Genomic DNA, 27,955 nt, shown 5'->3' with positions numbered 1-27,955 from the left:
TGTCACTGTTAAGAATTTCTGAATCATTACAATTTTACTAACGTTGCAGCTCACAGACTATCATTATCCGTTACATTATCATTTTTCTGGTTCCAGCTTGCCAACAAGAGTCCTTTTCCTCCACAGTTGTGTCATTGGTAGACTACACAGGCAAAAATGCCATTTCCCTATTCTGCAACGGGGTTTCAGTAAAAATAAATTTCTGAAAAACACAGCATAGAACTAGAGAACAATTGAAATGCTGAATAAGATATTCATTATAGATTCTTAGTGAAAGCAAATTATCTTAGAAGCTTTATGATGGGTGGAATAATGACTAATTGAAACACCGCACCAATTAATCATCATCATTATCACCATCAAATTATGTAATCACAAGTAATTCCACTCGGCACATACAACAGTCCATCTTTTTATCTTCATGGCTTGGCACTATAATAGTTCATTAATATTAACAACAGTTTGCTTGATCATTTAAACATCAACTGGAACTACAATTGATTATTTTGATAGAATATAATTAACATGAGTGGAGTCTATTTCCTTTGGGAATAGAAGAATATTTGAACTAGTTTATTTAGCATTTCTACCGGACCTTTTATAGAATTTAAACATTAAATTTCTTTTGAGTTGATAACATAAATATTTATACAAACAAAAAGGAGCAATAAAATTGTGAGACAAGGCATTAACAGCAGATACCGAAAACAACTCTCATCCAGAAGCCTTCAGCTTCTTTTTGTAGTCCTGGAAAGTCCCTGAAAATGGTGCCACTCTGCTCTCTGAGACCGCCCACAGCTCACCCACACTTCCGGCAATCAAATGTTCGTCGTGGCTCACCTGAATCGAACAAATGTCATAAATAAGCTGCTGCATAGGCTAAAGACTAGGCTTACTTGGGATGAAAGATGCGGGGAGGAGTGACAGAAATAAATGGGCGAGCAAATCATGCTCCATGTGCAACTGGGTGACCGTTTCACTCCAGTGTTTCAACCCAGTAAACCAGCCTAAAAGAAATCAAATCTAAAGGATTATGGTGAGATTTATACCATTAAAACCCCTCCTTGAAAGATCACAAGACCCTGAATGAGTGCCTCAACAGCATCTAAATCCTGCGATAATGAAATGAATACATCTCTCAGGCAACTGCAATTCAATGATGGAAAATACATCTAGGACTAAAATCTTGCATCACAGTTATAAAGATCGATCAAACATGTGTCCTATTATTTTTTATCCTTGGCCGCATTAAAATATACAAAGGGTTTACTAAATAAATCACCTACTCTAGACAGGACAAAGTCTTCTTTTAAAAGTAATTTAGTTCCATCTGCCACAACATGAAAGAATTTCGGGGCCAGCACAGTTAGGCCCAATGCAACAAAATCAGCAAAAAAAAAAAAATATTGCAAGGTGATGTAAATAGAGATGTTGGTCTTGTTTCAAATTGATAAATGAAAGTTTGCTCGCTCAGAATGTTCAGAGTTCAGAAATTAACAAAAATAAGTTTAGGGTTTAGGGTTTAGGGTTTAGGGTTTAGAAAAATCATCTAGTTTATAAGACATTTGAACTAAATAAATCTGGTTTTCTAAGCATACGGTTGTCATAATTGGACTTGCTTTGAACTAAATGTGTAGCCAACAAGGAAAATAGCATGGTTGACTTTGATTTACTTACTAGATGGTTTGATGGTTCATCAAGGAGAATGATGTGTGGTTTTTTGAAAGTGATCTTTGCAAATGCTACCCTGCTCTTTTGACCGCCTGAAACAGAAAGCAGAAGCTTAAAACTAAGATAATAATGATGAATTCATGTGAATATAAGTAGACTTGTCGGTACTAAGATTCAGTTATAAAAGACACATGAAAAGTGCTCAAATAATAACAAGTGATAATCAGAATGTCACACCTTGTTTTCTAAATTACCAAAGGGTCAACCCTATTTTGACTATGATCGAAGGGAAGACCTATCACACTCAAATATACCCATTATACCCCTTTTTAGAGTTATTGAAATATGAACAGTATTACTGAAACCATACCTTTTTGCTAATTTGAAGCAAAAAAAATCATTTTAATTTCTCATATAATTTTAAAACTGCTACAAAATCTGAAAATTGATATTTGAAATTCTTAACCTAACAAAATTGAACAGCTTTAATAAAATTATTCGCTTTTTCTAATTTGCAGCAAAATCTTATTAAACTCCACCTGTGAATATTGGAAAGTGAAAATAGGCTCATTTTTGCATCAAGCTAACAAAGATGAACAAATTCAATGACATTGTTCATTTTCCAAGAAATCAATATAAAGAGAGATATAATGGGCATATTAAAAGTGATCACTTTGATAGTAATCAAAATATGGACATCCCTTTCAGGATTTTGAAAATAAATGGCACCACACAAAATTTGGCCCAATATAACATAAGAATCTCTGAATATTGGAGTATTGCACTATACACCACCATACACTACTATTCTTCCTCTTTAATTAATAGGTGAACCAAAATGATAATTACCTGACAATGTATACATTGGCTGAAGAGCTAAGTTGCCCGTAACTCCAAAGGAACCCAAATGAGCCCTCAGTTTCTGTTCAGGTACACCCTGCAATGCATGAAAAATGTCATTCAGCTACAAGATTATGCAAACTGAACTGCATCAATGCTCAATTTGTTCATTTTCATGACGCTGAGGAATATAGAAACCTAGCAGAAATTGATATTTAAAGCCATTTTAAATCAGCACTCAGAAGAAAGGTAAGAACCCACTTCATATAATATTTAATAACCATCACTATCAAGCTTTGCCCCCAACTATTTACTATAGTCTTATTCATCCAATGAGCTTTTACACAACACTACATTGCTAGTAATATCAACATCTTGCAAAACACTTTTTATTACATTATTTTTTTTAGATCGCACTCCACCCCTTACAGTTTTTAATTAGCTTAACCTATCTCCTCTCATTTTATGATCTATTAGAGTCTAATTATTCGAATATGAATAATAATTTTTATTTTTATCTTTTCTTGTAACCCACATAAGTCTATCTTAACATTTTCATTTCAACAACATTTTATATTTTTCATAACTACCCAACAGTCTTGACCTATGAAATACAACTGTTTGTAGATAATGTGATAAAATTTTCATTTTAGCCTAGGGTCATGACATCAAACAAGACTCCAAAAGTACATATCCATTTCATTCCTCTATTATTTGTCCTATAATGATATCTTATCTACTTGCTCAATGATAAATCAGAGATATCTGCAACACTTATAGAAGTTTTTTATCCATTGATCTTAATTATTCCCTCACATTTTCTCTTATTGTACATTTATACACAATTTTATTTCGGAAAAGAAAATATGGTTATACTTGGTTGAATTGTGATATAATGTATATATTAAGTTTCTGTAGAAAGCCATGCATGTTTAAGAAATTGAGAAAAATGGGAAAACCGTACTTAACCCAATCAATGCTGTCAATCCCAATTTCCCATTTATATTAAAGTGCCAACTAGAAACTATTTGTCATTCCAATGTTCATTTGTTAAGTGGACTCGTGTTCAATTTAATTGAAGGCAGATTAACTGTGTCTAAACACCAAATATCTCGTTGGGTAGATGAAAGACGACAGTTACAAAGTGAACTATGAAAAAAGGAATTTTTTCCAAAGTCAAATAGGTATTAAGCACTAATTCAGTTTCCATAAAAATAGAAAAAAACATGGGAACTTGGATATGTTTGAAATTCTTATGATAGTTATAAAATTTAGTTTTACAAAACAAGTTTCCTTTTAGAGAAGGTTCCAACAATTAAAACATCTAAAAGGTTCAAAAGGTTGTAGTATGGGTAGAGGAAACAAAACAATTTGTATGTATTAAATAAAAGAAGAAAAAAACTCTGTAGAAAACTTATACTGTATGTTTTCAAAATGAATCTTTTACTAGCTTCTTTGAGTGGATAAAGATAATAGGACAGAAGAGAAGGACAAGACAGATATTTTTACCTCCTCCCCCCCCCCCCCCCCCCCCCCCCCCTTCTTTCCTTTTAAATGCCAAGCAAACAAGATATTGACACAATGTGTGGATATCTTAGAAATGAAGCACCGAGTGGTGTAAAATAAACTAACCACCTTACCGGATAGCATCTCATCATGTAAAGTAGTGGATTTGAAGATAAGTCAAGGCCATCTACATGGTGTTGACTAAATACAGCCATGCGCACCTGTGGAGACATTAACAATGTAAAGCAACTCAAATCTAATAATCTACCCAAGACAGATATTTAGCAGCTCAAAGCAAAAACAACAATAGAGGAGAAGCAAGTGCAAAATCAAGTAGGCCGATGTAAAAGAAAGAGTTAAAAGGACTGTTTTCATGCAATGATAGGTTACATAACCTCTATTCCTGCAAGTTAACTATCAACCTCACATAGCAAGGTAAAAAGGAAATCCTTATGGGCATTGAAAGCCATAATTGTCCAATTTTATTCTTGTTTAAATGGATGTGCACACTTTTAAAAGGAAATGTGCAAGAAATTCATGTAACAAAATATAGCCCTATTTTTCTCCAGACCTTTGTTTCATACAAAGAAGAAAAAGCCTTTGATAACCGGAAGGGAAGACTATAATTCTGGACCTGTATCACTGCGAACAGGCATCCAACAAAAGTTTGCTCAGTTTGTAGCCTCTTTTACTGTCAAAGTTTTATTATTGACAGATTTAAAACCAGAAATTTGGTCATTCAGTGATAGAAGACCAAGAGTTTTTAGCAAGGAAAAAGAGAGAAAAGTGAAGAGAGTGAGAGCAGGGGAAGGGAAAAGTAAGTTTTTTCTTTATTTGGAATCAGCAAGGAACTTTTCTTGCTAAACTTACCTTTTATTATGATTAAGATGGATAAGAGGGAAGTAATAATTCATCACATACATTCACTCCCTTTTCACTCATTATCCTCAAATTAAATGGGTTGGAAAAACTTGGGATTGGAGAGAAAAAGAATAAACCCTTTACCATACAAAAGACATCTACAAAACGGATAAACTCCCTTCACCCTTACTAAAAGAAATACCAACAACAGATAAATCCCTTTACCCTCCCCTCTCTTCTTTGCCTCTTTATTCATCCACCCCAAACACGGCCTGACAGCATCGTAAAAATTCTATCCTCAAAAAGCACAACAAACTAATGTGAAATAGTTAACCACCTAAAAATTTCTAACAAATAATCCTGGTAGACACGGGAATAGTAGTTTTATACAAAAAACAAGTTGTGTTCACAAGGTTGCAAAAGAGGCAACCTTATAATGACACCAAGACCCTTTAGCAAGACACTTGACTATGCTCCTATTAACTATATGCAAATTCTGTTTATAGTTAAAACAACATGAAGTTTCCATCATGTAACTTGGGTCATAACAATGACGTGCTCAATTGCTGCCCTATAACACCAGAGATCAGAAGGCATCAAGATTCAGCTATGGATATTTGAAGAACTACTAGAAGTGAATTACAACTTAAACTAAATCTGCAATTTACAGACGCATCTTTTGCTGAGTTTAATTTCTTTCTATTACCAGCCAGTCAAGTTTGAAAATTATACCGCTAAAGGACACATGGAGTTAGAGGGAGAGAAAACAATTAAAGCATGCTATAGTTCTTTAATAATTTACAAAATTCCATCAAGGGTAGAGGATGGAGACAATTTTCAAGCAAAGTGCATAATTACTAATGCTCATGATAGCACATTACTGACATCCTCACTGATCTCATGGTCTCCACATGGCCTGGTGAGTTTTCTCTCTCTATTGAAATTAAGTCTGGAGTTCAAGGTTGCTCTTGGTACAAGTGAAGATTTGCCTTACGCTTAACATTGTCGATCAGAAATAAAAAGGTAGTGCAGCCAGAAAAAAATTCTGCTACCCATGATCTTACACTAATTTCTCATCACCAAAAAAAAGGCCCAAATTAGATTGAGAAAGACGGTTCATGTCAATTTAATTGCTTCTTATCTCTTGGTTACCCACAAGAAATTGAATCTTAGATTTTTGTTCAAAAAATTGTTCCCAAGAAAGAAAATTGGACATAATACACCAGATAGTAGAATCAATAAAAATTGTAGTTTTCCCCCAATTTCTAACTTCTTTCTCGCTTCCCCAGTTTATATTTCATTTACTCCCACTTCAACATCAACTTGTCTTGGTAGTTCGAATGACAAACTAATAATACAAACTGTTGACAATTAGAAACCAGTACTATGACATCACAGGAACTTAGTCTTTGACTACAAGAAAATAACAGTTGTAAACTTAATATGGAAAATAGAATTCTTAACAACCACGTTTTATAATTCAATCAAGTGATGCATAAAGCTAAGATTTAAAATCTAGTTTTGAGCTGGGGTTTCAGTCCCCAACCGGAATGAAACAATTTCATATGGTGTTGATCACTCTGATGAAGAGGAGAAAGAAGAAGAGAAAGAAAAAAAGTGAAGAGGAGGAAGAAGAGGAGGAAGCTTACCTGGAGATGTTGCAAGCACTAGAAGATAAAGCCTCAACATCTCCCTCATGTTGCCTCATATTGCAGCCAATCAACCAAAAAGAAAGTCGGATTTTGGGTACTGCATGAAGGGAATCGAAAGGAAGAATTGCGACAAAAAATCATGATGAAGAATAGTGAAGAAGGGTTTTGGGTACGGCGTGGAGGAAAATCATGAGGATAAATTAGAGGAAACCACTGAGTCCATGTCGTCGCAATGAAGGACTTCAGGTACCACATGGAATATCGATCACAAGGAGATTGTGTCAGTGTACATGTCAATGTTAGCAGTTAGTACTGCAGCAGAACAAAAAATCTCATCGTGCTGACTGGCATGGCTCGTTGAATCAATGCATAAAGCTAACATGTTAACTTGGGCTTCTGCAACAGCCCACTAGAAGTATGAAAGAAAAAGGATAGAGTTCAAAATTTTAATCAATGTATAAAGCTAACATGTTAACTTGGGCTTCTGCAACAGCTCACTAGAAGTATGAAAGAAAAAGGATAGAGGTGCTTGAACTGGAAAATACAATTATGAAGAGGCTATGAATAATACCTTTGCGGAGCGAAACACTGTCCCAGAAGTTGGTTGAAGATCCCCAGATATAAGTTTGAGTATAGTTGATTTGCCAATACCATTGGGACCAACCACTGAATGCAAAAACTTATGTTCTTACTAGGGACAAAAACTGAAGAGGAAGTGACAACATACAGATAAATACTCTACCACTAATTTATACACATAAGACATGCCAACTAGGAGTAAATATGAACAGAACTAACAGAACTATTAATAAGAAGATTAAATGTCATGGATACGAGAAACTCTTACCAATAACTAGAGCATGTTAGTCAAAAAAGGAAAGACGAGAAAGAGAGCATGAGAAGCGTATATAAAAGGACTACACTTGCAAAAACAAGATAATGAAGTTTATTATAGCTTTGACAATGAAGATCTGAGACAAGATTCCCATCTTCAAAGCATGAGAAGAATGAACTAGTATAATTCACCATAATATGGTAGCTAACTATAACACATTATTATGCAAGGAAAGATATTTCATTGCTTACTTGCTATCCGGCTGTCAAGATCTATGCCAAAATTTAAATTCTTAAACAAGATTGGCCCTCCTGGATAACCAAATGACACATCACTGCAACCACATACAAGTTTGTAAGCTTATCCTCCCAAGATAATACCAAACATCAACACAAATTTAGAGATAACAAAAGAAAGCACAACAAAGAAACATAATGAAATCTGAAAGGCAATTGACAGCATGACAAATAACAATTTTTTCTTTTACTCCAACTTAAATATGATAGAAGGAAATGGTAGTTTCCTATATTACAAAACAACTAATTTGCAAAAAGTCTTGAGCATAATAGATAAGAGTTTCAAGCTCAAAGCCAAGATAAATTACTGGTAGTAACACAAATATAAAGTGCTGACATTTGAAAATATTCTAAATGCATTCTTGGAATAATTGATTACAAGCAAAACTCATAAATACAAGTCAAAGATTCTTCAATTAAAAGCATTAAGTAAATAGTTTTGTATAAAATGATGGCAATTATTGGTTGCATATTTAGTAGTAATAATAAAACACCTTTCAGTAATTTCAAAATAATACCTAAAACTTATAATTGGGGGGCCAGGTCTGTCATCTGGGGTAGGGAAATCAAACTTGTAGCTGAAACAGAAAAAGAACTTAGCGCCAGGAAAATATTGGGTTACAAGTATCTTTGTCAGTCTGGAAAGAGAGAATACTCAGGATCATTAATAATTGCATCTACAATCCCCATCCTGTCAAGTGCCTGAATAATTTTGTATTCAAATCATCAGCAATACCATAAAACAATACAAATGTTTAGAAGTACAAGAAAACTCTGTATCAGGTCTAACTAAACCTTAGCCTTGAAAGGTAAAAGACAAATTTTCTAAGTGATGCACAACTTAATGACCACATAGATTTGGACTGTATAATAACCTTGATTCTGGACTGCACAAGAGATGCCCGCTTGGCATTGTAGCGAAACTTATCAATGAAAGCCTACACAAAGAAATACATAAATGTTAAATCATGGTGGAAAGATGACCTTTATAGCAATTGTCAACGTGTAATGCCAAAACAATAAACTGAGAGTTGTTAGTGACAAGATTACCTTCTGGGTTGTAATTAAAGATGGAGCTAATGCAGAAAACAATAAACTATTTAAATGCATGTCATTTGCCAGTGATTTTGCAGCTTACTATAACTATATTAAGCATGACAAATGGCTAACAAGGTCCAACAATTCTAAGAGTTTTTTCCAAAGCATTCAGAGGTCATTTTTTCACTCAAACTGTAAATCACAGATGAAACTTCAGTGGATGTGGATGAATCCAGAATACAGTCTAGAGAAAATAGACCTGCATATGTGCTCTAGCCTTTTCATTTGCTTCAAAGGCTTTTTGTTGGTTTTGAAGCTGTTCAACTTTTGTTCTCTCAAATGTATCATAGTCTCCTTTGTATGAAGTTAACTGTTTCCCATGTAAATGAAGAATATCCGTAACAACCTGACATTTGTAACCATGTTAATCAATTCTGAGGAAATATTCCTCCTTCTACAGGAACTTGTTAAAGAAAAACAACTGTGAAGAATTTGTATCAGGAAAATATGAAGATACCGTATTAAGAAACTCTCTCGCATGAGAAACCACAATGAATGTCTTTGGCCATTTCACTAGGTAAGACTCCAACCACAATACAGCATGAAGATCAAGATGGTTCTGCAAACATACAATTAGTTTAATTTAGTCAACGAAAAAAAAGGAAAACTATAATCTTAACAATTACTGTTGGTTCATCAAGTAATATGAGATCAGGAAGGTAAATTATAATCTTAACAATTACCGTTGGTTCATCAAGTAATAGGAGATCAGGCTCGACAAAGAGGGCACGTGCTAAAGATATACGCATGCGCCATCCACCAGAAAAAGCTTTTGTAGGTTTTTTCTGCATCTCAGTGGTGAAACTAAGACCCTGAAACAAAATCATGATTTTGAAAACACAAACACACATTCATATGTATGCACCAACAACAAATGGTAGTTGAACAACATAATAAGGTGTTTTTCCATCTTTACTTACATAGGTCTAGACACAAGTAAAAAAAAAGTCTAAGCACCAAAAAATTACAGTACAACAAGTATGAAGGCTAGTACATGGCTACATGCCGATTCTAATTTTCTCACAATTCAGTAATGAAAAAAAAATGGGAAGAAGGGATATAAATAGTTGCAAGACAACCCACTCAATGTTCAAAATCTCGAGTCATGCCGAAGTTTCAATTTTTTATTGGAACAATAATGTTTCAGTATCATGCCGATGATATGATTAGTTGTAAGACAACCCACTCAAAGTTCAAAATCTCGAATCATGCCGAAGTTTCAATTTTCGATTGGAACAATACTATTTCGGTATCGTGCCGATGTTTCGATGCATGACATCGATAATGGATTAAAGTTGAAGAAGAAAAGATATGAAGCATAGAAAGGAGACTTGTTTGTGCCGAACATGATTTTGAATCTTATACCATGCCGAGTGAAACGGTCGAAACATATCATTCTAATAAATTATCGAAACTCGATACCACTAAGTACAAATAATGTCTTCTTCCTTTGCTTTATCTCCTGCAACCTTCAATCTGTCACTAGCAGCATGCATCGGAGCGTCGATACGATACTAGAATAATATCTTTCTAGTTAAAGATTGAAACTATGGCACGGCTTGAGATTTCGAACATTGATTATGAATGGTATCGAGTTTTGGTGATTTACCGAAACGATACGTTTTGACTGTTTCGCCCAGTACGATACAAGATTTCAAATCATAAACCCACTTACATTAATCAATCCCATAGTTTCTAATGTTCCAAAAATATCTAAATGTCTCAGAATCCCAAATTTTTCAATGTGCAAACTGAGACTCATTGCAAGGGCATAAAACGAGTTGAATTGATGCATAAACAAGGTGATGAAGCACCACTAACAAATCTCACAAAAAAGGAAACCATTACTAAAGCCAAAAGATGGTTGTTTTATAAAACGAGGAAAAAATACTACTCCAAAAAGATGAGGCTTAATTTATTCGGTGCGACGACAACGACCAAACCTTTATCCAACTAAGTGAGGTCGGTTATATACATCCTCCTACGTCATTTACCTCGATCACTAATATATCATCCTCTATATTTAAATGAATTTTATTCTGCTTTATCATTGCTAACTAAGTCTTCTTTGATCTTCCTCTTCCTCGATTACCTTGATTAATGTGTGTATTTATCAGTCTCATATCGCCTAACTCGAGCATTTATTGGTCGGCAAATACATATTCATATCATCTTAAATGTGTCTATCAAAATTTTTCCTCAATAAATACAACCTTGACTTTCTCTCTAATGTTCTTATTTCTTATCAAATCTATCCTCGTATATCCGCACATCCACCTTAACATCCTCATCTCTACGACTCTCATCTTCTACTCCTGTGCTCGTTTTATAGTCCATCGATTAGCTCCATATAACATAGCAGATCTAACCGTTATTTTGTAAAACATCCCTTTAAACTTTAGAGGTACCTTAAAAACACAAAGAACACCTAACGTCCTCCTCCATTTCAAATACTCTACTTGTATCCTACGTAAAACATCTATCAACCCCTCCATTTTACAAAAATGATCCTAGATACTTAAAAATTTCATTTATAGGTAACTCGTTATCTCTTATCTCTTAACATTTACTCCACGAGTTTCATTGACTAAAACAATGTCATCTACAAACAACATGCACAATGATAACTTATTTTAGATGTGTCCAATAAGTTCATTGATAACCAATGTAAAAAGATATGGACTTAAAATTGATCCTTGATGTAACGTTATTTTTATAAGAAACGTTTCGGTTAATCCGATTGGAGTCTTCACTTTGTCATTACATCATCATACATATCCCTCCTTGTCTTAATATATGCTACACTACCACCTTTCTTTTCTATAATTCTCCATATAATTTTCCTCGAGACTTTGTCATAAGCTTTTCTAAGTCAATAAACATCATGTGTAAATCTACTTATTTTCTAATACTTTTCAATCAATTGTCTAAGAAAATATATAACTTCTATTATCGACTTTTCGAGCATGAATCCGAATTGATTTTCGATCACATTGGTTCCTTAATCTTTTTTCTATCACTTTTTCCAAAGTTTCACGATATGACTCATTAATTTAATCTCCCTATAATTTCACAATTTTACATATCTCCTTTGTTTTTATATAGAGGACTAAATTACTTACCCTTTACTGATCAAAGCATTTTCTTCATTTTTAACATCAGGTTAAATAACTTCGTCAGTCATTCAACACCCTGCTTTCCTAAGCACTTCTATACCTCTATTAGAATATCATTCAGTCCAACTATTTTTCCATTTTGCATCCCATTTAACACCTATTCTACTTCTAAAATTTAAATTCTCTGATAAAAATTTAAATGTCTATACTCTTCTAACCTACTTAAATTTCCTATGCTAAGTTCACTTAACCCTACATTAAAAGGTTAATAAAATACCTCTTCTATCACTCTTTTATTTTCTTATCCTTCATTAGTACGCTATTGGATTTATCTTTAATACATCATCTTATTCGGGTAAGATACCTTTTTTTCTTCTCTCTCACTTTAGCTATTATATAGATGTCCCTTTCTTGTTCTTTTATATCAAGTTGTTGATACAAGTGTCCGAAAGCTTTATTCTTAACTTCACTCACGCCTTTTTGGGTCTCTTTTTTGGTTACTATATACTTTTTAAAAATTTTCTTTGTTCTTTTTCCTTCAATTTTTTTTATACTTCCTCATTCCACCACCAATATTCTTTATTTGATAGTGCTTGTCCTCTTGACTCACTAAGTACGCTCTTAACTATTGTTTTTAAATTTGACATTCTCTTATCTCATGTTATATTCAAGTCGTCATGTATTTCTCCTAATACTTGTGTTTCTACCCTCTCTTTAAAAATACTTTACTTCTCATGCACACTTTCCTTCTAATATTATGCTTGAGGTACGTATTTAACACCACTAACCTATATTAGGCAGTTAAATTTTCTCCAAGGATGACCTTGTAATCTTTATAAATTTTTTTATCCCTTTTCCTAACTATAAGAAAGTCAATTTGTGACTTGTTGTTCCCACTTTTGAAAGTAACTAGGTTCTCCTCTCTTGTTAAAAAATGTATTACTTATATAAATTCATATGTTATCACAAAATCCAATATAACTTTTCCTTCTTCGTTTCTTGTTCCATCTTAATTTTATTCAGTCCATAATAGAGAGATTAAATTTTGGATCAGATTTACAATAACATTAACAAGACCCGGTGAATACCATAATGTCTTGTTGAGGAGGGCAACGGGGGTGAAAGAGAGAACATGCACAATTGATGACAAGCAAAGGAGTAATAACGCATGTGACGAATAGTTTTGCGAAGGGTTATGGGAGTGATTGGGAAAGATGAAGATAAAGCCTTCCTTACTTTGTCGCACAAGAGGCAAATGTAGATTCACCTACCCTAGTGGAGGTGAGTTGGATGGCTTACGAACAAGGGATTGCAAGAGGTGGAAAAGGAGAGGAGGGTATTCAGTTGTTTGTTGGTAGTGGTGAAAGGTTCAGCTCTAACAATGGCAAGAGCAATATGAAGAGAAGCACTAAGTTAGGGAAGGAGAGCAATTTTTGAGGTGTGGATGAGGGAGGCACAATGAGTTGCTATGGCCTTCCATTGAGGGGACACCTACTTCAGCAAAACACCCAGTGGGTAGGAGTGTTGGATTAAGGTCAGCAATAATGGCAAAGAAGGCAGTTGCTCAGGAAATAGGAAAGGGTGATGCCGATTTGGGAGAACAATGCATAAAGGAACCTTTAGCCAATTCCAGTATTAGACTCTACTAATGGTGAGGACAAATTTCCAAGAGAAAACTCAATTAAAGGTGAAATATCATTACACGAGGGGTTACAGCATTGCTAATAGAATAAAGAAGATTTTAGATTTAGGCTTCCTTTAAAAAAAATTAGTTTTAAATTTTTGTAATTTTTGGATTTTAATAGTTGAAAGTTGTTTAGATTTTAGAAGAGTTTTTAGATAAAATAGATCATTATTTCAGAAACAATATTATTAATTAAAAATAAATTAATACAAAAGATCCCAACTCTTTTTATATACTAGGACTATGACCAAATCTTCAAGCCTTGTGACGCTTCAAATAATAAGTGCAGATCATACAATTAAGGTGCTTCTGTGGAAGATAGTTTTAGTGCTTTTGTTGAATCTCAATAAACAAGTTTGGATGTCATGTGTTATAATTCCTCTTTTATAATACATGTGACTTTCAATATCTAGGAATCTTTTCAAGTGGACAAAGTACCTTTTAAAAAAATAAAAAATGTATCCCAATAGCCACATCTCTGGGGGTGGCCGGCCCGGTATAAATCGGGAAGCGCATAGGGTGTTAGGATTCCTGTAAATACGCCGTATTCGATCTGCATATGAATACGACCTTCTCAATAGTATGGGCCAACTGTGATGAGGAAGGGTTGGAGTCGAAGTGATTGAACTACTATACATGACCAAATCAAAAACAAAAAGAGAGTGTGATTGCCTCTCGATAAAATATTAGATCTATATTAAGAATTGCATTAATTCTTAATTCAGGTGGTAAATCAATAATATAAGCATTAGAATGTATGTTTAATGACACAATCCAAGATTTGGGATAAAATTAGGGTTTCCTTTAAAATTTTGAATTTTAAATTTATGTATTTTTAAAATTTTAATAGTTCAAAGCTGATTATATTTTAGAAAAGTTAATTAAAATTTTGAGATAAGCTAGGTCATTATTTTACAAAGAATTAGTCATCTTCAAAGCTTGAAAAACACATTAGGATCCTATGTATTTGATATCTTTTAATTTTATAATAAATCCTCCTTGTTCAGAAAATTAGAGTTTTGGGTGACACAATTTGTTCATGTTGTATCAAGTGGTATAGAGCTAGAATTCATGTGAGGATTATGCCTGAGCAAGCTTTCTCTAATTTCCTGAAATAGGAGTCATTGTTTTGACAGTTTCTAAATTCTCCCTATTAGGTTGTAAATAAACCACACATTCATGAACAAACTTGGTGTTCAGTTCAATAAAACTCATTTGTGTTGGTTCAACAATTAAAAATATATATAAAATAAACAAGTTTGAACACTAATAAACTTGGTTCATTAACGTTCATGAACAAAGATCATTAACAATTTATAAATAAACTTATTTATTAACTTTTATAAAATTTAATTATAAATTTATTTCTTATTTTTTATTCAAATACATAAAAATATAATTTATTTTTTAATCTTAAATTATTCATAATATGTGTAAAATAAAAATAATAATAATATAAGTTTTATGTATTGGATAAATGTTTCATCTAATTTATGAGGAAAACAATTAGTTGAGCTTAAAAAAAACGTAAGCTCAGCTCAAGCTTGATAAGATTTTTAATAAACAAGCTTAAATAAGTAAATAAACAAACTTGAACACAACTAAACTTAGCTCGACTCATTTACACCCCTACTCCCTGTACGCAAATTCCCCAACCAACTTCAAGAAACCTTCAAATCCAATGAATTAGCACCTTACGCCATCAACCTAGCCTATTTCTATGGTGATCAACAATCCCTTATGCTTCTTCCACCAAAGTGATTTTGTCCTTAAAGTTTGCCAACCATCATCCATGCAAAATCTTTCACACATGTACCAAAGCCCACAGTACAACATCCTGACACTGACTCTCATGTGTCTACAGTCGCTAACACACCCATAGCTTCCATTGCCACATTGACCGTGTGATCTCCAATCATAAACCACCATTTTTTTCATGCAACGAGAGGATACACCACTATTGGTGCCACCACACCACAAAGACCCATGATCAACAACCCTCTCTCAGTACTGCTGCTTATGCACGACCCTATATGAGCAACTTTCAAACTTGTTGTCAACCAAATGGTTGCACCCACCCCCACTCCTGTGGCATCCCACACAATACAATCTTTTATCCTTCTCAACTCCTATGAAAAATCTTACATAATTAGTAAATTTTAAATTTAGACTAATACAAATGTTTAAAAACAAATCACAACAACAAATTCCTTAGAGACTAAATTAATCCTTGGGATGGATTCTATAAATATTTATTCTAAAATATCATCTTAGAAATCAATAAAGGAAAAAAGTCAATAGCAACTCCTTTGCTCTTAATACCATTTCCTTGAGTTCCAGACATGTCTATGGCAAGTGTTATGTATTTCTAACAAATGTATTCTAAGAATATAAGTAATTGCAATAGAATACTATAATAATTCTATCTCATAGCATCACACTATGATAAGAAGCATGTGACAACAAATAAGTTCTAATTTGGCATGAAACAGACACTTGAAGTGACAATTGGATGGGATTTACAACTGACCGCCAAAATTGATGCTGCACGTGATTCTGCAGAATCTGCATCTATGAATTCAAGCCTTTTGTATATCTGCTGAAGCTTATTTGAAATTTCAGTTTTATCCATGCCACCATTAACCTTTCCATTACTCTTTCCTGTTTCTGCCTCATACTCCAGATCCCTCTTCAAGAAATAATAATTATATCAATAAAATAATGAAGCAAATAAAATATATGACAAAAAATAAAAAAGATGAAAAGGAAAAGCATCAACCTGCAAGGAAAGTAAACGAGCTTCCTCTTCCAAAAGCTTGAGCCTTTCAACATCAGAATTTAAGACACATTGCAAGGGTGTTGTATCATCTCCGGTAACTTCTTGTTCCACATGTAATATCTGGCAATTCTTAGGAATACCATCAATAGCATGCATGGCCATATGTCGGAGAAAAGAAGTTTTGCCAGTACCATTTCTCCCAACAAGACCTGATTCAGGATAAAATTGAGAGATTAATCAAGCACAAATATCCATCATGCAAAAATATAAATCTATTAAACAACGCCTAGGGAAATTTAAGTGTGACAAGATACAGTTCCTGTGAACTTAGATAAAAGTATGAGAGGCAAAAAATAATATGTTAACTGTACACGTTATTGTTTCATTCTTGGTACATTATTCATACCTTCAAAGAATTTCCTCATCAAGTTGCTAAACCTTAGCGACAAAAAGATGGATTAAGGGGATGATTGGGATAAGAGAATCCTCATTCCAAGGTTATGAAAAATCTACCTTCACAACATGCAGTAGGCAGAAGGATATGTCACTAAGATAAAGCAGTTACAAGCAACACATTATTGAGCAAAAATACCAATCCAATCAGCCTTATTTAGTGTAATTAGCTGCCTGGTGGGTAGCTTTATGACAGTTGAGGCACGAAAGAATAATTCTTCACATCTGAATAATATTTCCCATGAGACACCTGGAATTCATTCTGTAATAATCCTCCAACTTTACCCAGTTGGTGTTGCATGATGCAACACTTCTTCGATTGCATAGGCTTGTATTTTGTAAGACATATATGTCATAGTGATTCACAAGTGCAATATATTGTTTTCTATCGTCTCTTGCACAATCCCAACATAGAGTCATTTGTGACCAATGCTTGAAGGATCATCATAACAATTGACCTTGATATGCCCCTAATGGCGTTGACTTTTCTTGTGGCCTTCAGATTCAGCATAAGAAGGAAGAAGACTAGTTGTGGTTCTAAGAAAGACAGAAAGTTGAGATTGCCTCCTATGAAGGTGATCTTTATCATTTCTCATAAGCAGACAGCAAATGTAGTGATTACAACAGCTATCAAAATGTTTGAGAATATTCCAACAATACTCTTATTCTACTAACTTAAAACATATAGGTTTAGTTAACAGAGTTATAAGTGTAGCGGGTTTAGTCACATATTGACAATTTAGGTCTAGGTTTTTATCTAAAGTCCTCTATATACATATTATTGTCCAGTAAGATAGCAATATAAATTATATTTTCCTTAAATTCTACATGGTCACCTTGTTAGTAATAGCCCTAGAGCCAATTATGTGATGATTGACTAGGGACTTTTGTATCATATTCTATTATTAATAAAGACAAGAGTTTTTAGTTATTATACTTACTTTATGTTTGTGTCAAATAACTAAGTATAATAATGTCCTTGGGTAGTTAGTTCTAATCTACATCATATCGATTGTTTGAGTCGATAATGAGATGATGTAGAGAACACTACTCTTAATCATTCTTAGTCAAGCATTAATATTCAGAGGATGATATTAATGCGTTGAGACTAGCATGTAGGTCAACTGGATGACTTGATCTCACAAGTCATGGATATGGGATATCGAGTTGACACATGAGTATACATTAGAGAATGTATACTGAATTGACCCGCCATGAGAAAGTTTCATGAATCGTTATATAAGTGTCATAAACTTTCTCATGTGACTATTGATATGAATAGTCCTTTGACCTGAAAGTCACTACGGTTCCCTACATAAGGAGTTATGTACTTTAGTGTCGTCAAACGTCACCCGTAACAGGGTGGACTATAAAGGTGATCACTGGGTATGTAACAAATTATGCGGAGGGATGTGAGTGATGTAGATGGAATCTATCCCTCCCATATAACGGGAGTGATATCTTGCGGCCTCTTGATAGAGTAGAACCACGAAATGCATGATCATGCTCAAATGAGTCAATATGAGATATTGAGCTCATTTGCTTAAGTGAGTCTACTTGGGGATCAAGAAACACAAAGATTGATAAGGGGATGACACAGTCTATGCCTCATTGATCAATCTAGATATCGAGGATAGAAGGACATGATCATACATTATCATAGTCACGAAGGTTATGTCGGATCTCGACATTCTTGTCACTTGGGTAGCAATGATGCATTGCTAGATGTCACTCATTGCTTATGTTTCTAAAATGGGTTTTAGAGACATTGCCAACGTTACAAGAACCTATTGGGTCACACACAAATAACATTCTATTTTGGAGATGGGTTCATTTTAGTTTGACTAAAAGAACAATTAAGCTCATTGGATGGCCAAGACTTGAGTTAGACTCAAGTTGGTTGAATTTGAGTTAGACTCAAATTAAACCAAGTTGATGAATGAAGGTTGATTCATCATGCATGATTAATGTGGATTAATCATGCATTGAAGAAGAGGAAGTTATCATGCATGGAAGTTATCATGCATGATTAATAGGATTAATCATGCATTGATGAAAGAATACCAAAAGCCTAAAAACCTTTGGTATTCATGGCATGAGTATAAAAGAGTTTTTCTTCCAAAAACTCAATGGTGGTGTTCATCTTCTTCCCTTTCTTCTTCTTGGCCGAGCACATCACAAGAGGGGTTGCTAGCACAACCCAAATTTTCTCCAAAAAGTGAGTGTTAGTGTAGATACGCATAGAGGCACGGACACTTGAACGTGCAAGAGATCCGACAAACTTTGGACAAGCGGGATAAGCGAAGGGCACGCTCCAAAGGTATACCCTATTAGATAAGATTTTGTAGATCTACTTGTATGAGTTTTCTTTCGCATGGATCGCTCAAGGGATCCTTTTTCCGCTGTGAATTTTTATTTATCGCATAGGATTCCCTACACAACCCCACACAAGAATCCACCACGCAAGCCTCCTACACACTGATGTTCCTCTTCTAATGTTGCACCTTCCAACTCCAAGGCCCCTTGCACCAGAACATGCCTCCATTTCCTACAAGAACGATGTTGCTACCCTTGAGGCACCCACATTTGTTTAGGTCTACTACTACACCCCACTAGTGGGATTTCCTTAGCAAACCAAATCATTTGAAGGGAAGTGGAGCATTTATCATGAATAGAATAAGCTACAAGAGCATGAGGAGTCTTGCTAAGGGAAATTGTGCAGTACTATATGTTAGAAATTGATTTTCATAACCAATTAGTTGAATAGGAAAATGGACTAGTTATTTTGTGAGTAGACTATTGTAAATCAATTTTCTAAGTGAATGATAAATTAATGTCTAAAACTATTCGAGTGATGGAGGAAATCATGATATTTATCGGTTTGGTACGGCAGCAACTTGTACATGAGGGTGGTCCATGGACACATAAATGCTAACTCGAGTATGTAAAAATATTAATTCATGTCAGACTAACGACATGAATTAATTGCACATGAATAAATACTAGTGTCAATTGACAACTGATATAATGGGAATCATGTCATCCAATACCATGCAAATCATTGGTTGAGGAGATGAAAAGAAAGATTTGTCTTCTTTACTTCAATAATGGAGATATTCCATTCACATTGTCTTGTTCATTCTACCTCTTCATCACTACATAAAAACCAAAAACTTCTCTCTCAAATCACTTAAACTAAAGTTGTTGTGGTCTCTTCTCTTCAGCACTTCTCCTCTCCTCTCTAAAGAATTTCAAGGCTTCAAAAGTTCAAATGAACTTGAAATTTGGGATGCTTAAAGTAAAGAGTTCACCCCTGCTTAGATTTAAAAGTCTCCTAAAAGAGTGTGTCAACATTCAAATAAAGGTGATTCAATGATCGACAATATTAAGTCAATACCGAAAAGAATACATCCCACCCAAAGGGGTGTGTTGAGACTCTAAAGGGGCATAGTCCACATTGTCAAACTGACACCCCACTAGTTTGAATCGTCAACTTACTGACGAGATGACTCATCAAACCTGAACCAATTGGATCAACTTTAAAGGATCTCATCAACAATTTAAGATGATATTTTACGATTATGACTATTGTGAATGTCACTCGTTTTCTAGAATTGACTTCAAGCGGTGACACAATCATACTATTTTACTAAAAAACATTGTACCTCACAAGGGCTCATATTAAAAAATGCCCCATAATTTCCAATAACCGTCAAGCAACAGAAATATTGATCACATGAAAAAAAGTTTTTATACACAAGAATTATATCATCGACATGCTAGAAGATAACGGAAATATTGATTGCATGGCAAAAAAAATGTCTTTATATAAAAGAATTATATCTTCAACATGCTATACATGTATAGTACAACAATAACCATCAAAGCTTGATGAGAGTTGTTAGACAAAAAGCAAAAAACGGAGGATACAAACTTACAGAGTTAAGCTATCTCAAGCATAAAATCCGAGAGGTAAGGTTGAAAAAATTAATCATCTAACTCCATAGCGAATAGGATAATAAGGTATAGAAAAGAGGACCAATGAAAGGCTTTCAATGGAAGCATGAGCCCACCTAGCCGAACTACGAACCAACAAGAACACCTAACCATAAAAGCAAGGTGGACAATAGAGTATCTGAAAAGAAGCCCAATAAAGTATTAGCCCATCTAGTTGAACTACGAACGAACAAGAACACCAAACCACAAAAGCAAGCATTCCCTCTCAAAGAAGTAGAAACTAGGTCTCCAAAAGCAAAAGCCCCAAGGTCAGGTGCACCTTACCGACATACTAGCTCACAATTAGAGTGTTAGATCTCATGTTCACCATGGTGGTACTCAAAACTAATATGGTTGATACCATAAAGGTTGATGGATTGACACGGGAGTGATATAGTATTCTCTTCCTATAGTCACTCTCTGGGCTAGAGCTCTACATGGGCAACTCTTTTAAGTCCAAGATTGTAGGACTAGGTGGGATCACATCCTCCTCAAGAATAGAGCTAATGCTTAATAACATCCTACTACACATTCTTGATACACAGAAAAATTAATATCTAGATCATTGCTATTCAAGAACCATATACTCCTAGTAATTGATGTCGACCAAGTCATACTTACAAAAATAAGACTTCATAGGCAAGAGATATCTTGAGAGAGGGTTACTCAAATCAACACTTGTAGAACTTAAGAAATAAGACTCCACTTACTCATTTGACTAAGTCATCTAAATTTTAACATATCCATCTACGGCATGTCAACTTTAACACTACGTAATCTAGTGAAATTTGAGTTGTTAGCCAAATGTTAAGGTCAACTCAAGGTACAAGTTCAATACTTGTGAGGAGGCTAAAATGACCAAATTGCTCTTCCTTTCAATAGAAAGAAGCACTACACCTTTAGAACTAGTATACAATAATATCACATTTAGAGGTGAAAAGAAGTACTTTATCACATTTACTGATGATTGTATGAGATATTATTACAGGATTGCTGAGAAGTAAGAACGAGACCCTTAAAATGTTTAAAACAATAAGAATGAGGTAAAAGTGTTAATTAAGTAAAGTCATCATAATGATCGAGGAGGAGAATATGGGAAGCTGCTTAAGGGATTTTACTATGAGATGAGCACCATGTAACAAACAAGTGCATTTTACTCATCATAATCCAATGGTGTTGTAAAACACAACCACATGCCAAAAGAAATGATAAATGTTATGTTAATAAGTTCACAATTACCCAAAACTTAAGAGGAAGCTACCCTCTTAACAAATCACATTCCAGACAAGGTACCCCACTAATAGGGATAAAATTCCCTATAAGTCATCCAAGGGTTACAAATCTTGCTATGAATACCTCTAAGTGTGGGGGTATTTGGCTAATGTAAAACTACCTAAATCCAAACAAATTAAAAATTGGACCTAAACCAATTGATTACATATTTGATAGATATGTAGGTAATAGTAGCACATACCATTTACCAATACACATATTAACAAACATGCATGTAGGTACAAAGTCAAGGAATGTGATATTCTTTAAAAATAAATTCGACGCAAATGTAAGAAAGAGATAAGTTCTAATAAAAGAATGGTAATTCAAGCAACCGTGGTAGCAATTGTTTAAAAGCACCAATGGGACGGTTCATATAAACAATATGCACAATTTACACTATTTAAAGATATTTGATTGTACTAAAGGGATATGGCAATAATAACTAAATATTTGATAAAGTGGTTACATGTTTATCATCGGAGTAGCGTACTGAAAGCCCTCAAAATAGACTAAACTTAAAATTGGAAGTCCAACAGTTATGATGATAACCAAGAGGCTCTGAACACAATATAAAATAGTGTGAATAATGATAACTCTTGACACATTCGTTGATGATAGCCAAGAAGCTATGAGCAGGGTACAAAATAGTGTGATTAATGACAGGTCTTAACACATTCAAGATCTCAAAATCATGGTTCAAAATGAATGAATAAGCTATAAAATTTGAGTCACCTAAGAGTATATCCTCCAACCTTTCTATGACACAAAGGTACAACCTGTAAATGGGCAAAGGATGAACAAAAGGCTCCTAATGATTTAAATATTGTGTTACAAAAAGTACAATGGAATATTGCAGGATAGTTTTAATATGAGATATGTGAGTTTCTTCAAACTATAAGCACTTATTAATTCCTAAGTGTTATCAATAGTCAAAACAGAGACGATAGAGAACCAAAAATAGCCTAAGAGGCTACTGTGTAGGATAATTGTCTTGGTTTATATAACAATTGAACAATTCAAAACATTGTTCACTGGACAGCCCTAAATCCAATGACTTCATATGCAATAGTTTCTAGCTAGAACTTATATTTGAGACATTTTTGAAACTTGTTCATAATTCCATTCATATGGAGATTGTTAGAAATTGATTTTCATAACCAATTGGTTAAATAGGGATGTGCATGAGTTATTTCATGAGTAGATTACCCATGCATGAGTTATTTCGTGAGTAGATTACCGTAACCTAATTTTTTGAGTGAATGAGAAATTATTATCTATAATTATTCAAGTGATAGAGGAAATCATGATATCATTAGTTTGGTTCAACTTGATTGAACGAGAGCATGAGCTTGTCCACATGTGTGGCTCATAGATGCAAATGCATGAACGCTAACTCGAATATAAGCAAATATCAGCTCATGCAGGACTAAAATCAAGGGACTTCTAGGACGCGCATTAATTGCACACAAAAGAATAGCAGTATCAATCAGCATTGCTAAAATCAGTGTCGTTTGATACTTGCTTACACGATGTTGAAGGACATTGTTGAACTAGTGTCATCACTATCTAGATCAGTCTCCCTTAGTTAAGAATAGAGATCAAAAGAAAACTATGCCTTCTTAATCCCAAAACTCCTCTCTCAAATCACTCATAGTCAAGTTGTGATCCCAATTCTTAAGCACTTATCCTCCTCCCCTTTCTAGAGAGTTTTCAGGCTTCAAAAGTTCGCTAGAGCTCAAAATGTGGAGTGTTCTTATTTTGAGTCATAGACCATCATTCTACCCTAGAAGACAAATCACCTATTAGCCTTGGGCGGAGTAATATCGTCTTAAACAAAGAGGGTTCACCCTTCCCTTGGCCTTAAAATCTCTTATTTGAAAGGATAAATTGACACAAATGAGTGTGTTGACATCCATAAAGGTGATTCAATGATAAACAATATTAAGTTAGAGACAGTAATAACAATACCAGACAGGGTATATCTAACAATTGAAAAGGTGTCTCGACAACCGAAGGGATGTGTCAAGAATCTAAAAGGACATGATCCACATTGTCATATTGGTGCCCCACCGATTGAGCCATCAACTTGCCAACGAGTTGGTTGATCAAACTGAACCAATCGGACAGTAGATAGATTTTCAAAAGAAAGCCTTTTTTGAATAACCCAATTTATATGGGGACCATATAGATCCTTTCCTTTTCCAATTAAAACACTAATCATTTATCTCTGAGTTTTCACCACTCATAACACAAGATGCCGAAGGTACTCTTGTGCTCTCCAACATCAATGTTGACTACAACTACTGCATGCTTGCCGCTACTGAAGATAGGTGACTAACTCCTTATTGCACTTCTAATTGAGTCTCCATGTGTTTTATAAATCAAGTTATTATAGCATCAGTGTTACTTCAGATGAGCACCAAAATCCAATCTCCACACTGCATTATAGTGGTCATATTGTCCCTTGAACCTGGAAGAGGAGCTCCTTGCAGTGCTATATTGGTGGCATAAAGTTTATCGACATGTAAAAAAATCATGACAAGGTAAAGGATATATAGGTGCAAAAGGGGTTGGACTTCTAGATAGGGTTTAGAGTCTTCAAACACTTAGACTGGATCGAGTGACCTTTCAACTCTAAGATGTTGAAAAATAAGGGCCAAACAACTAGATATCTCATTGACCTTTATTTTGCATTGGTTGATGAACTTCTAGAGATTTAATCATATCACAATGGGGATTCCTTTGACATTTGTCTTCCTCAAGGTGTTGCCAACACTAACTATTTTTTGCTATCTTTCATCGCTCTTTCAACCTATCCTATTTTGTTTTGTTGTGTGTCGCATATGCATTGCCTAAAATTCAAAGTACACTGGAACAAAAGAACATATTGTTCTCATTTTTCTACCTCCAACGAAGGGTCAAGCCAATCCATCTATCTTTACCAAGAACCTCGAGTGTTTTCGTCTTCCCTCTCTTTATTGTGTTAATATACCCATTGGTTTAGGGAAAAGCCCACTCCAGGTGATCCCTCTTCATTGGTTGTGTGCTCCCTTAATTGAATTTTTTCCAGCATGCATGTGAGCATTATAGTATCATTTTATTATTGTCATGTTAGTTTATGATTTGTTATGAGATCTTTTATCATTCATGTAATAAGTAGGACATAGATAATATCAATGCTGTAACTTGAAGGAGAATGTTAGATCATAGAGGTATTAGGTTGATATATTAATGTAGGGGGTTAAGTCACACATTGATATCATTGATATTTTAGGTCTAGATTTTCTATGTTTTAGTCCTATATATAAATGTCATTTCCTAGGTATAGCAATACAATATTCTCTTTTCCCCAAATTCTACAAAGTACAACCTATATACTTTAAACAAAAGTAGAGTATACAATGATTATGCATTCAAAAGTATAGAGTTTGATCATCATGAAATAAAGGTACTAGCCTACTTTTGCATTGCTACACTAAAATATGCAGTATTTTTACTTTATTTTCTTTCAGCATTTTCAATAAATTATAATAATGAAAGCAATAGAGAACTTTGATGCAAAAAAGTCTAAACAAGTTAGAGATGTCTAGTACAAAAGATTAAGCACTAGTGATCATGCATTAGATAAATGACATCTCCGAAAAATATCAATTATCGTGTCAACGGAAGTGACCAGCCTGTATAACATCACTAAATGTGAAAGAATGCAGTATTCACAAATGCACTGCAGAGAACAAACCAAATTTTGCGTAAAAGGTACAACTGACATCCATCAGGAACTAACCATAATGCCTTCCAAATGACAGGGTTACTGAAGCATCTTGAATGAGATCCTTTCCACCAACCGAAATTGTGAAGTTCTCCATGTGGATGTCCCTAATAGCTGGACCATTGTCGTTGCCACCATGATTTACATAGACAACTGGCATCCCAGCTTTTACAGCTTCCATCTCTGCCAAATGCATTTGGTATTGGGCCTGCACAGAAACATTATTAATAGAAATCTCAACATACATAGCACATTCTAACTATTACAAATATAACACATGGTAACTATTTTACTGGATGAAACTATCTCAGAAGCATATGCTAAGAATTTTGATTCTATGACAGAAAATTTGAATATTTGATCATTTTTCTTACGTCAATAAGCATTCTGGTTCTTTTGAATACAGAATACAGAACCAAATGCAACAAGTTGCAAGGGAAAATGGTACACACTTCACTTGTCCTTAAGAATCTAATATTATCAACCAAACACTTACTTCTCTTTGCCGCTCATCCTTTCTTTTCTTTCTTTCAAGCTTTGCTCGATCACGTTCAGATAGCAATGGACCATCAAAAACTTCTGGTTGTTTCTTGGGTGCTTCATCATCCATTCCATCAAACATCCGCATCGGTGTTGCTAAACTTCGAACAGCTTGTTTAGGTTTCACGAGACCATGTTTCCCAAATCTTTCTGAAAGCTTGTTGCAAACCTGTATTTTATCTTGAATGAAATTATCGGCATTAGGAACAAAGGTAAATATACTACTCTTAAGCTATCCTCTAGGGTAAAAGGAGAAAATGTTCAATTCAACATTGTATTTCAAGAAATGGACCAACGTGAAATATGCCAGAGATTTTGTATTAAATTTTTAATAGTGGTAAAAGCTCGGAAATTAGGGAGCAATAGTGTTAGTTTAGAAAAGCAGAGTTTGATACTCATTTTCATGCATATAGCTAATTGTTCGATTATGAAGACATTTTAAGCAATGCATATCAATTGGATATGTTAAGAAAACAAAAGCAGGAAAACCTGCCAATACAATCGTGATACATCTTCCATTGGGTCCATTCAAAATTTATGTTAAAAAAGTAGGAACCACAACTAAACTATTTTTTCATTATTGACATCCCAAGTTATCTCAAATGACTCCATATGCTTAATTCTTTCCCCATAGTCAAATAATATGATTCGATTCTCCACATTTACTTTCTTTTGGTGAACTCTACAACTTGATATAGCAGTGGAAGATTCTCAAACATCCGTGTAGGATTCACTAAAAAATGAGCAATAAATGTCAACCAAATAAGTCCTAAAATTTTGAAATGTAAAAAGTCCATACACCTACAAAAAAAAAAAAATCTAATTAGTTTATCAACAAAGCCCTCATAGTGACAGATCATCAACTAGATTACTATTGATTTATAAGTTCAGTAGCTATTCATATTGGAAAAGCACTAGAGACGAACTTGACTCCAAACTGGCACTGCATCATCAAATTTTGGTAGTGTATGGGAGGTTACGGAGTTAGAGGATGGAGGGAGGTGGATACGTACATATCGACACTCTTCGTAGTCCTGGACGCAACCGGAGTCGACAAGGAGCTCGCCGAGGGCGTCGAAGGCGCCATCACCGTCTTCACCGAAGTCGAAATCGTCATCGGCGAGGACGTTAATGATGTAGCTGACGATGGGCGCATCTACTTCCTGCAGCTTCTGGCCCAAGACCTCGTGCACCACCGTGCTCGCAACGTCCACCATCGCCGCCTTCCACTCCCGTTGCTTCTCGCGACCTCTCCCTTTTCCTACCCTTGAGATACTTGAAAATCGGGGTTGCAACTTGGGCCATTAACATGGGCTAGGTTTAATCCATCTCTTGGGCCCAGAAAAATACTCAATTTTATAATTAAAAAAATCAATTCCCCAACTGTAGCTGTTTTTTAAATAACCCTACGATTTCCTAGGGGCAGTTTAGTTTAAGTTATAATATATAATCTTTATTATATTATCTAATAATTACATAACTAAAATTATAGAAAATAAAATATAACTTATGTTGTTTGGTTCAATTCTAAACTTAGTAAAACTTGTTTGGTTGAAGGTTCTAATGTATGTCTTAATTTCATAT

At 34.5% G+C, this 27,955-nt stretch overlaps 1 protein-coding gene across 3 annotated transcripts; it reads right to left on the bottom strand.

Moving 5' to 3' along the window:
• On the bottom strand, nt 1-27,640 carry LOC141812266 (ABC transporter F family member 3). Of its 3 annotated transcripts, XM_074700319.1 has the most exons (19): nt 27,385-27,640; nt 26,328-26,540; nt 25,847-26,039; nt 16,339-16,547; nt 16,090-16,248; nt 9,443-9,571; nt 9,217-9,318; nt 8,959-9,105; nt 8,537-8,599; nt 8,317-8,363; nt 8,180-8,239; nt 7,617-7,699; nt 7,102-7,196; nt 4,152-4,238; nt 2,521-2,608; nt 1,678-1,763; nt 1,050-1,112; nt 703-840; nt 1-172 (listed from the first exon to the last, which is right to left on the bottom strand). In XM_074700319.1, exons 1-18 carry the CDS (start codon nt 27,586-27,588, stop codon nt 715-717), a joined length of 2,154 nt encoding a protein of 717 aa, XP_074556420.1. In that variant the 5' UTR covers nt 27,589-27,640; the 3' UTR covers nt 1-172; nt 703-714. The 3 variants fall into 3 exon arrangements, with proteins under 3 accessions (XP_074556420.1, XP_074556419.1, XP_074556421.1); XM_074700318.1 differs by lacking the exon at nt 1-172 and having other exon boundaries at nt 451-840; XM_074700320.1 differs by lacking the exons at nt 1-172; nt 26,328-26,540 and having other exon boundaries at nt 451-840.
• Nucleotides 27,641-27,955: the final 315 nt, after the last annotated feature.

The sequence above is a fragment of the Curcuma longa genome, chromosome 18, assembly GCF_044706935.1.
Source record: "Curcuma longa cultivar G26 ecotype Majalengka, Jawa Barat chromosome 18, ITB_CL_G26_1.1, whole genome shotgun sequence".
In the NCBI taxonomy this organism is placed as follows: Eukaryota; Viridiplantae; Streptophyta; class Magnoliopsida; order Zingiberales; family Zingiberaceae; genus Curcuma; species Curcuma longa.
Note: the sequence above shows the minus strand (reverse complement) of the source record. Positions and strands in the feature narration are given on the sequence as shown.